The 11,701-nt window shown below is 41.0% G+C and overlaps 1 protein-coding gene across 1 annotated transcript; it reads right to left on the bottom strand.

Annotated features, from left to right (window-relative positions):
• Positions 1-36: 36 nt before the first annotated feature.
• On the bottom strand, positions 37-11,124 carry sel1l (SEL1L adaptor subunit of ERAD E3 ubiquitin ligase). The gene is made up of 21 exons (XM_018696127.2): positions 10,555-11,124; positions 10,352-10,389; positions 9,502-9,697; positions 7,951-8,118; positions 7,560-7,665; positions 6,719-6,881; positions 6,551-6,604; positions 6,344-6,403; positions 6,147-6,228; positions 5,898-6,052; positions 5,244-5,300; positions 5,071-5,139; positions 4,622-4,699; positions 4,428-4,490; positions 4,089-4,176; positions 3,681-3,829; positions 3,213-3,378; positions 2,933-3,007; positions 2,611-2,783; positions 2,358-2,486; positions 37-2,185 (listed from the first exon to the last, which is right to left on the bottom strand). The coding sequence occupies exons 1-21, from the start codon at positions 10,640-10,642 to the stop codon at positions 1,910-1,912; spliced, it is 2,433 nt and encodes an 810-aa protein (XP_018551643.1). The 5' UTR covers positions 10,643-11,124; the 3' UTR covers positions 37-1,909.
• Between the last annotated feature and the right edge of the window lie 577 nt (positions 11,125-11,701).

Below are 11,701 nucleotides of genomic sequence, written 5' to 3'. Positions count from 1 at the left end.
GTTAAAAGGGCTCAAGTTCAAATCAACTGACAACAATTAAATATCCATATATCATTTATTAATTTCTTTATAAACTTCTTTTTTGCGATGGTAAAAATGCAGTCTTCACGACAATCTTCACCAGTGTTTCATTTCAGACAAACTGGGAGTTATGTGGGTATTAATGCATGAATGCAGGGACCTCAGTGTCATTTAAAGTTTGGAATAATTTCTTTTCATCCTGCAGTTGACATTTTACTGTCCTTTTTGACTTCATACACTTCATGCAGATGTACTGGTGGACAAATTCTCAGTATTTCTAACGACAAGCACGTACAGTACTGTGGAACTGAACAAATGGACTTTAGAGAATAAGAGCTGCATGTGGCAAAATTAGAAGTTTCTAATCTTGTCTGGACAAATACTGGATGGCCTAATCATGGCTTCACTTGTTTCCCATTTCAGAATCAGATTTAGGTCCATCTGAGCTGAAAAGTGTAGGCAGAGCACAGAGCTCCAACTTGGACTTTGGTGAGGGGGTGGAAATTCTCACAACAGCTGAAGTTGGGTAACAGAAAAAAAAGTCTCTTCCTCTGATGTAGAAACAATCCAACAATCCAGAGTTTGTTTGAGGTGCTGTTATCTTTAAGGCTGTTCCAATTACCGCCTCAGCTAACACAAAGCTTAATAAACTTAAAAAAAAAAGGAGGGGGGGGGTTCTTTCCCAAAACCAGCTAATCATAGCATGCTGGTGGTAAAAAGATCACACCAATGAACAGCACACCTTCAAAAAACTGTTCTCTGCTCCCTCTCACTGGACTGTATACATAGATTTCTCTTTAAAATGAATTTTTTAAAAGGCTGTGCACTCTGCTTTCACTATGCTCTGAGAGTGAAAGACGTCTGTATGAATTTTCAAACAGGATCTGCATCAGGGATTTTTGGTGACAGCTGAGCCTCGTCTGACTTCAGCAGCTTCTCGTTCTTTCTAGACGTCTGCCATGTTGAAAACACAAAACATCAACTAGTGTGCTTAAAATTAAATAATTTATCAAACAAGCATCCAGTCCAGCTTTTCTATTAGATAAAGTAAACCACTTAACACGTTTCATGTTCTTATACTGATGACATAACATGGCTTTAGAACATTTTAGCACGGTCACTAATGTTGAGTCGTTCTCTGTGAATTGCAGGTTTGAAAAGGTACTGACCTGACAGCATGTCAATTAAACTAATGAACGCAAAATTGCGACGCAAAAAACAAATGCAAAACTTGTTCACTCGCTGGGTGTATGAAAAAAAAAAGGTGCCTTACGTCTGCAAAACATGCAAAAACATGACTTCTTTTAGCTAGCAAATAAAATGATCCTAGTTCACATTTTCCTGACTGATTCTCTTTCTAAATACTGCACAAAATTAGAATTGAAGCAGTTTAATTGTGAGTAATTTTCACAAAAAAAACCCCCAAAAAACAAAAAAATGAAAAAAGGAAAGTGAGAAGAAACTAATGCACATATCAGACTCCAACTATGTTGACCAAAACGCCTTTGATCTGGCAACTGCAAGACTATTTCCATGGTGAGGACATGGGTGCTTCTGGCACTATCCTGAGTCACAGACTAACAAGTCCCAAGCCTGTGTTATCCTCAACACTCTGTTCTGCAGCACTGTCCATAAACACCTCCACTGTCTTGCTCTAAGCACAGGACCAGCATATTTTAAATGGAGAAAGGGAGTTGTGAGACTGAGCAGTTCAGCAGCCGTCTCTGTCATTTTTTGTTTTTTTTTTTTTAGCATGTGGAGAGGAGCAGGCGGAGTGGGAGAGGTGCTTGAACTAGCAGGTATTCAGCTAGTAAGCACCAGCTGCTCCGTGCAGTGGGCTGGCACAGCCTGTCTGTCTATTCCGGCCCTTGCTCCGTCTGGCTTCCTCTCACTGCTGCTCCTCTTCCTCCTGGGCCGGCCCCTGGGCTTGTGTTTCTCCCTGACCCTGGGTCTCAGCCTGGGCTTGCGGCTGTTCCTGAGGCGGTCGGGGGGGAGGTGCTGCTGGGGCAGGGGCAGGGGGACGAGGCAGCACTATGATTTGGTGTTGGCGCTGTCGGTAAGCGATGACCGTGCCCAAGAGCAGTGCGATGACAGTCATAAGGTAGAGGTCCCACTCCGGGCCCAGGAGCTGGTCCAGGTCCACCTGAGAAATCATCTCCTTCAGCTGAGAGACGACCACAGCCAAATGGGGAGAGGTTGGAGGACAAAGACATATCTGATTAATTTCAGTTTCCTCTAATGAAGAAGCTCTTAGCTAGCTTGAATTATAGCTCTGAGTGTGTTTCAAAGCCAAATTGTCATAGCTCCAGCTCCAGCATACAGGAGGAAGTACTTACATTAAGATCCTGCACGTACTGAAGCGTGTAAATCAGGCCCAGCTTGCACAGGGCCAGGAAAACTGGGACCTGGGCATCAGGACTGGCTTCTGCTGCCATGTCATAGAAACGCTTGGCTAAATGGATGTCCTGCAGAAAACAAATGGAACCAATCTGAATTACAAATCAGTCTGTGCATCTCTGAATGAATGAAGAAAAAACAACTCCATTAACTATGCTCTGCATTTATAAAGCAATGTGGCTAAGTGCTGACCTGTTTGATGCCCAGGCCTTTCTCATGCATATAACCCAGGTTGAACATGGCCTGGGCACTGTGCTGCTGCTCTGATGCCAGTCTGTAGTGGATGACGGCTGTCTCATAGTCCACATCCGTCCCATAGCCATAGAAATGATAGTCCCCTAGTTTTATCCTAGCCACAGTGTAACCTGGGAAAGACAACAACATGCCAAATTCAACTAGTATTCATATGTAATTGAATTGCAGATGGATTCCTGATAAAGGAGAAAAACTAAATGCTACAAACAGATCTAGCACAGATGTAAAATGATGAAGGACAGAGTGTGTATGGACTCACCTTGTGCTGCAGCTCTTGTCCAGTGGAGCAAAGCACGAGGGTAGGTCTCATTCTCACTGAAAATCTTTGCCCCTTCTGTTCATTAAAATCCACACAAAGACAAAAAGACACATTCAAGGGTTAGAAGGAAATTTTTCCCAAAGTTGGGCGGTTATAAGACACCGAGGAATTTTTCCCAACATTCATTTCCTTATATCGTGCTATGGTTTTATGGCATTTGAACCGGATTTGATTTTCTCTTAAACACACTTTCTTTCCTTCCTGTCATGTTTTCTCTTACTCTGGTCCAGAATGAAGGCCACGTTGCTTTGGGCCACCTCGTAGCCCTGCTCAGCCAGCAGCAGATACTGAACCAGCGCAGCGTCCGTCTCTCCCTCCTTATAGCTGCCGTAGGCCGTCATTAGACGCTCTGACCAGCGACCGCGCTCACACACATTCTTGAAAAGCTGCAAGATACAGGCGCACACACACAGAGTGAAACACCAAAAATTCTGGGCCAATTTAACAGTTGCACACAATGATATCACTGTAGCTGTTTCTAAGGTTTGTGACTTGTATCACTTCCACAGCTTGCAATATGATGAAGAGATGTCAACAATGACCAGTGCAAAAAGTAATGAAAAACAAATATGGGCTTTTATAGATGAGTAATGGCTGAATCAGAGAGACACATCAGACAATCTCAAGCAATCTCAACATCATCTCAACATAATACAGAGAAAGGAGCAGTGACTCCACGGTGGCTCACCTCCACAGCAGTGTGGCAGGAGCGCATCACACCGGTACCCGTGGCGTGCATCTGGGCCAAGTTGTAGAAAGCCAGTATGTGGCCTGCCTGTGAGGCCAAGTTGAAGAACTTGAGTGCCTGTTTGTAATCACGCTTCACACCAATGCCATCTGGGCAATGAGAGAAAGAAGAGGAGGAATAACAGTCAATGACATGGAAGAGAAAATAAGTATTCTAGTCGAGATAATTAAAGAGAAAGGGAAACTGAGGGCCTAGTAAATGAGACAGATTGTTCAAATCTTCAGATGCAGTAACAGGATTTACCTGACAGACAATAAGAAGAATAAAAGCTACGACAGGAGGCCACTGCGGGACGCTGTGTGCCACACAAGCAGATACACTCATACACACTAAGCCCTCAACACTCACTGTAATACATGGTGCCCAGCTGGAGTTGTCCATCCACCCAGCCCTGCTCTGCTGCCTTCTGGAAGTATTTCAGTGCCAGCTCATAGTTCTGAAGACACAAACACACAACTTTCAAATGGCTGTTCTCCTTTCAGCATGAGGAACACACAGTGAAAGCCTCGTACACTAAACTACTGAGATTTTTATTTTCCCCTATTCCGATTCTTAGTGCAAAAACTGTAGCTGCCAGGTTAGCAGAAGAAGAAAAGCTGAAATCTAAAATGGCTCATAACGGGTTTATCATATGTTAAAGTAGATGTAATATAATAAAGATCGTAACATATAGAAAAGATTCCTTACCACTGGGACACCTCTTCCATATAAATAGGCCATGCCCAGGCCACTCTGTCCCACTGGATTACCCTGAATGACAAAAAGCAACCAGTAAATGAAAGGGACTGTGCCAAAGCAAATTTTGATGGTGAAATACAGCACTCACCACCTGATAGAGGTAAACAGAGTATAAAGATATTATTCTACAGCTTCATCCTCACCAAGTCTGAAGCCTTCTTGAAGTACTGCAGGGCCGTCTCGTTGTTCTGAGGGAGAAACTCGCTGCCTTCTGAGTACATCTGAGGGACAGAGGGAGTCAAAGCAATGACAAACTTGATGTAACGCCTCAAGTACAAATGCACTGCACCGCCCACTGTTAAAACAGCAATGCCAAACCATTGGCTTTATTTATTTTGGACTGAATGATTGGATTGAGTATCTCACTGCTCTCCCAACTAACTGACTGTTTCTCCTGAGTTCTTACACAGTATGGGCTACAAATTCATAATATTTGCAAACACAGAAGTGAGACAGACGGGTAAAAAGAAAACTCATTAAAAACTTATGTGAATATTATTAAGTGGATACTCTGTTAGAAAAGGATAGTGTACAGCAAGCTGGTATAAAAGTAAAAGTATATTCATTCAACATTCAACCTCATCTCACTCACCTTCCCGAGGAAAGCCATGGCATGTGTATTCCCTGCATTTGCAGCCTGGGTGAAGTAGTCATACGCCCTCTGTTGGAGAGCAAGCATCAGGGATACATTTACACTGGTGCAAAAACAACCCCAAGGAGTAATTTGAAGTCATCTTCAAAAACAACAACAATAACAACAGTTACCTGGTGATTTTGTTCAACTCCACGTCCTCCATGCAGGTGAAGCTGACCTAACCCCACCTGAAATGGGGAAAATTGGCCTTGTTAATTTTTTGGGACTGTAAGAAAAATATATACACAATACTCTTCTAGACTGAATAGTTTACAACCCAAAATTATTACCATAATGCTGTAAAATACATGTTTCATTTAAATGATGCAAATGTAATATAGTTCAAATACATCCATGCATAGAAAAAGATTTTAATCCTCACATAATGTAGAGAGTACTGACCGACCATGTCAATAAAAAACATGTCAGTTGTTAGATTACAGACAGCAGCTGAACAACTACAAAGCAGGAGACATGATGTACAAAACTCTTATCAAGCAACTGTCAAAACAGGCAGCATGATGAGATCTCTCTGACCAGGAACACATGCAGGTCTGTGCTACTTTTGTAGTGGTCACCCTGACACTTTCTACACTGGAATTCTACACTTTTTTTTTGCCTTTGTGAATCCAATTTGGGTTTACTTGTTAAAATGTGGCATCACCCTGTGATATCAGTGAATAAGATAAGATAATCCTTTATTAGTCCCACAATGGGGACTAATAAACATGTTTAAAAAACTGCTAGTTGCTATGTTGAATAAAGGACAATGATAAACATTTTACCTGAGCTTGTACATCTCCTTTCTCAGCTAGGAACTGGTAGTACTGGATCAGGTCCTCCTCCAACATCCCGCTGGTGGAGCCCGGGTTCTCCACCTCATCCAGAAGCCTGATCCTTTGCACAGCTGAGCCCCCTGTTAGGGACACATCACTGGCCACTGGCAGCAGTGACAGAAAGCAGAGTTGAGAGAGTAACTCTGAGAGTATCACCCAAATATTAGATTAAAAAGTTTAAGTGCAGCAAATACTTACCCTGATTTGCCACGAGCCTATAGTGTGTTAAAGCTGACTCACAGCTCTGGGGAACACCCACACCTCCCCAGTATCTGTATCCCTAATAAGACAAGAGGGAAAGGCATTTTAATACCATATATACCTTGGTATATACCTTATATATAAATAAAAACAGAGATTCTGTAACTGATTCACTGACAGATGAATGGACTCACCAGAATCATATGAGCTACCAAGTTTCCACCGAGTGCACCGAAGGTGTAGTAAACCAAGGCCTGGGGAAAAAACAGCAGAGAATATGGGACCAATTATTGGAAATAGTGTCAGGTATTATTACTTACAATAAGCAAATTTAATCTCCAAAGGAAGAAGAACTCAATTGAAAATTGATATAACTTAAGTCATACAGAATGAAAAAGCACCTTAGCTTGACTCGAGTTAACTCCAAGTCCTGCAGCATACAGAAAGCCAAGAGCCTATGGAAAAACAAACAAAGCACAATGTCACGTTTCATTATCTGAGCAGTTGTCAGGTCAAAATGCAACACTTTTTCTCAACTGAAATATGAACATTTTGAATGGGAAATGTACCATCTGAGCTTTGGGTGAGCCCTCCATGGCAAGCTTCTCAAACATTTCTTTGGCCTTAGTGATGTTCTGGTTCATGTAATCTCCAAACAGCATGGCGTAGGCCACCTTCTCCATGGCCTTCTGGTGGCCCTTCTCTGCTACTTTGAGCAGCTTTTCATACAGTCTGAGTTAGAGGTTGGATAGGCAGAGGTAGCTTAGGTGACACAGGCATAATAAAAAATAATGTGTACATAACAAACAGTACTGTGACATCTAAAGCAAATAAGGACACACTGACCAAAGTCACGAGGTAATAAAGCACACATTTTATAGATATAGCCATACCAAAACTAAATTTACAGTCAGATCAGATAGTGTCTGCTTGGTAAACAAGAAGCTTTAGGCTACATAAGATGACTGTTCAAACACAGAGGGCTTGATCGGCTTGAGTTAAATTTTAATTTGCTGTGTTTCAAAAGAAATAACCAGACTTATTTTTTTCAGTTTGTGTGAGCTTGTTGGTCTTCTAGAAGTCCCAGTGGTTGGAATAAAAGTAAAGCAAAGATCTGTGTTTTACCCTATCTTACAGGCTCATCTTCACTGTGATTCTATCTCTCTTTATTTATTTTTCATCTTTGTCAGGTTTCAAGATTAAGTTAATTATCAAGTCTGGGAGAGAACTGGGAAGTAAATACATGCAGATAAAGATGGACACCAACAAAATGAAACCATTTTTGTCATAACACCATTTGTTATCAACAAATCTAAATGCTTGTCAGACCAGTATGGATGTCTTCAAACCATAAGATTAAAAATCAGGTAGATAAGAACCAAGGGAATAAATCAGAGGGAGGAAACTCACTCTTTTTTCTGTGTCTTCCTGGTGGTGGCATTGAGCATACGTAGGACAGTCTGATACTGCTCCTCAGCCTCCTCTGCCTGCAGTCTCTGCTGTGCCTGTTCCTCCGCTAAAGGAAAGAGAGGAGAAGCCAATAAGAAGATAGCCGAGATATTAAATACAGGTTTTCAAAACTTTTCTCAGCAGTGTGCCATATTAACTCTGAAAATGAAAGCATGACGTGCTCTCAAACTGGTTTCAATACTCAGTTTCAGTGGCTGTTGAGCTTTTTAAAAGGGCTTTATTTGGATAGGCAGTAAACAACTTCCATAACAATGTATCTATATTTATATCAGCATTTTGACTTCAAAATAAGATATTTTATTTAATTCAAGACCCTAAATTTCAGACTTACTCTCACAGAAACCCCACTTTTTCTCCTGGTCATAGTCATAGGTTGTGGCGCACCACAGCCGTCCATCCCCTCGTCCATCAGTGGTACAGTCTGAGTACTCCCTTCCCTGGAAGAGGAATGGGAAGATGCAGGGCTCTCCATGGGCTGTACCTCCATTCACCACAGGGACTGTAAAAAGAGGCACAATATTATTCTAATGATAGTATATAAAACAAAAAAAGTAACAATGCACCTGGATATAACAGAAAGTATGCTACGATGTTCATTGTGATCCCTCTTTCTTCTGTGACCCTAACCCTATCCCAGTTATGGATTTACAACTTCATATTAAACAAAAAATGTCAATTTCAATACATTTCCATAAATCTTTATCTCCATATAAAGCTCAATATCACACTTGTGCAAAAAGCCAGCAGGAAAACAGTCAACAATCCCCAAGTAAATGTATGATGTAACTGACTGCAAGAGGAGCCACAGGTGCAGGGCACTGTTAATTTCTCATGGGGTTTAACCGTTTATCCAATCTGGCAGTGCCCTGAAACCACACACGGCTTTGCTCAGAGTCAGCCATACTGAAAACAGGTTAACATGTTAACAAGACTCAACAAAGCTCAGAAAATAAATCAAGAGAGTCCTCATTCTCAAAAACAGATGGAATTTAAGACAAGGTGAAAACCTGACGGCACTGAGGACCCAGTGAACTTACTGACAGACTGTCACTGCTACAGGCAACACACATTACACAGAAATGCTCATAAAACCTGACTATAGGTCCCTGAAATGAACCACTAAATTATTATTTTATTTTTATTATTTTTAATTGAATTAAAATTTCCACACCCTTAACAAATTGACTAGAATCTTTAGGTCTTACCTTCAGTAACTGTTAGTGAGCTAATCTGTGGCTTTTTTGAACATCAGCTGTCATTTATGTTATATTTATGACTGCAAATTCCAAGCCTCAAACTCAAGTCTCACTGCATCACACAGTTATAACCAGTAGTTAAGCACAACTATGTCAAGCTGTACAATGTCATAAAAAACTGAAATGATCTGCTGTCATAACCATGACACAGTATAAGCAGAGGTAACACGACTCCCTGTTATTCCATTTGATTAAATCTCTCCTGCTGAGGCAGCCAGAGAACTTTTTCTAGAATAAAGTCTCAGTCTTTCCACTGCTCCATCAGTTCCAGCTTTTAATTGGAGAAGTAAAACACTGTACTCTAAAGTCAACCTGCTACCACTGACAGAAGATATGCCAGCTCTTGATCCCTGTCTCACACAGACATTTGGAGCTAGACACTTACGTAAGCCAAGAAAACAAACCATGGCCAGAAAGAAAGCATGTGTTCAGTAGTTAAAACAGAGGCACAAAAACTCAATTTATAACATACAATACGTAAAAATCAACAATAAGACATGTTTAGGGATTGTGTGTGCATGCTCAAGGTTAATAGACCACACAGTTATGATGCTGTGGTTCTTCTGCTTGGCTGCACTGATGAATTATTTACAGCTCTCTATTTGAGTTTAAACCTTAGTCTTTACCCTCTTTAGGTTTCTCCTCAACTGGAGTAGGCTGCTCAGGCAGATCCTCCTTCTCCTCTCCCTCCAGTTCATCTCCAGGTGACTGTTTCTCCATCTCTGGCTGGGAAACTTCGTGAGCAGAGTTCACAGAAGCACCTGCCACAATTACTGATGCCAGATGGACATCTTCCTCCTCATCGTCTGGGTCATGGTAAGACTGGGAAGATAAACAAAAGGTTATAGTAAAGGAACAGCTCAAACAGGGGAATCACATTGGGTATTAATCAAGCTGAATACATACAAAAGCAACCTATTGGTGATATAGATTATTTGTAATCTTAACAGTGATATCCATCTCCCAAAAGATTCGAAACACTACTCACTCTAAAATGTCTTCTTTATTCAATTAAAAAAGTACAACTGAATAAGTTTTGTTTAAATTTGGGCTCAAAACACTGCACTATTCCTACAGTCTTTTGAAATCAGGCGAAATAGATGAGTTTTTATCACTAAAGATTTACAACAATGCCAAATTTGGATCAAGTACTTCCTCAAGAAAATGACCAAAGCATCAAGGTTTCAGCAAAATTTCTAATAATAATTTTTTTATTATTATTATTATTTTTTTTTTTTTGTCAATAGCTTCGATAGGTTTTCAAATTATTCCACAATGTCAACATATTATAAAACCCTGGAATAACACACAAGGCAAGGCAAATTCATCTGATGCAACCCATTTAACACACTGGGTAGTAGGTCGACAGCCGTTTGTATGGAGGTCTACTGTGTATTATCAATTTATAACCTCTATACCAAGTCAGAACATCCAGGGGGTTTGATATGCTAAACTTAAAACCCATTACAAACGTACCTTTAGCTCTGGTCCGTCATTCCCATGTTGGTCTTCATCTGAAAAGTATATTGCAGCAGCAGTTAAGACAGTGTTACCTTGAGATTGACAAAGCTGTTGGCTGAACATAAATATTTGCATGCAACCTACGAGAAATGTAACGTCACATCCACGTCTGTCTGAGTGACTTTTAGTCAGTAACACAACATAACTGTGGCACTTACCTGATGTTATTCCTTTGACGAAGACTATCAGCAGAATGGTCAACAAATAAAACGTCCTCGTCGTCTTCAAACACCTCTGGAAGCCCATTGCTGTTGTTGACAAGCTAACACTCTGCTAGCTGTAGCTGCTGCTATATCTGTCACCAAACATTCAGGTACAGTTGAGTCTCACTTTGATAAGTAGCATAAATAAACACACGCACACACACACGTACGGAAAAACGGAACCTAGTTCGCTCTGGATACCAGCCTGGTTAATTTTAGCTGCTGTAGCTGTCAAACAAGCTAACAAATTCCAATGCAGTGCTAGGCTAGCAGAGTAGTAACTGGCTGAGAAGGCGTTCAGCTAAAAAGCTAGTGCCACACAAAAGACCAACCACACGGCGCAATATGTGCAAGAGACGTAACTCCTCGGTCTAAAAATTAGTTGGCGAGTATCTCTTGGTACTGGAAAACATCCAAGTTTAAGGACGAGATGCGAAAAATCTTCAGCGTTTAGTTTATATTAACTAGATACTACTTATCTACCATGTTAAGCCCTTACTACTGATCGACACTTCCTATTCTCGGAATTTGACCAATCACAACGGGTTTCATGTGACAGTAGCCAATGAGCGGGGCCCAAAGATGTGTCAGCGAATCAGGTGCGTACACAGTTATGTTTCTAGTTGACGGGCTTGTCCACGACACCTCAACACGTTACGAAGAAGCAGTAATAATCATGAAGAGGAGAGGTGGCTGTGTTTTGCATATCATTAGTTACACCGCGAGAATGCTAAATATGAATTGTATAAGTGCAAAAACACACAAACCTGCATGGCGTATCAAAGGATAATCAGGATATCCAATGAATTATGCAATGAATGCAATATTTTGCACTACTGTCACACAGCTGTCACCCTTTTCCATGACAGCAAAACGTGGGTACTGTGCAAACACTACGGGGACTAAAGGAGTTTCAAGGAAATGAAGAACTCCACAATAGTCTGCTGTTGTTACACCCTGAGACCGATTTGAAGTTACTATGAGGATATATTGTGACAAATCCTATGACAGGAATTGTAAAAGTGTTGGTAACTTTGGAGTCAGGAGGCTGTGAACAAACAGTTTGTCTGGTGTAGATCCACATCCAGCATAAGTGCCATTT

The sequence above is a fragment of the Lates calcarifer genome, linkage group LG7_1, assembly GCF_001640805.2.
Source record: "Lates calcarifer isolate ASB-BC8 linkage group LG7_1, TLL_Latcal_v3, whole genome shotgun sequence".
In the NCBI taxonomy this organism is placed as follows: Eukaryota; Metazoa; Chordata; class Actinopteri; family Centropomidae; genus Lates; species Lates calcarifer.
Note: the sequence above shows the minus strand (reverse complement) of the source record. Positions and strands in the feature narration are given on the sequence as shown.

Excerpts from the sequence above, each read along its gene's own strand:
- sel1l (XM_018696127.2), bottom strand. The coding sequence starts at position 10,642 with ATGGGCTTCCAGAGGTGTTTGAAGACGACGAGGACGTTTTATTTGTTG. Across the intron at positions 9,698-10,351 it reads ATGACGGACCAGAGCTAAAG|TCTTACCATGACCCAGACGA; the intron begins GTACGTTTGTAA and ends TTATCTTCCCAG. Across the intron at positions 2,487-2,610 it reads AAGGCCTGGGCATCAAACAG|GACATCCATTTAGCCAAGCG; the intron begins GTCAGCACTTAG and ends TGTTTTCTGCAG.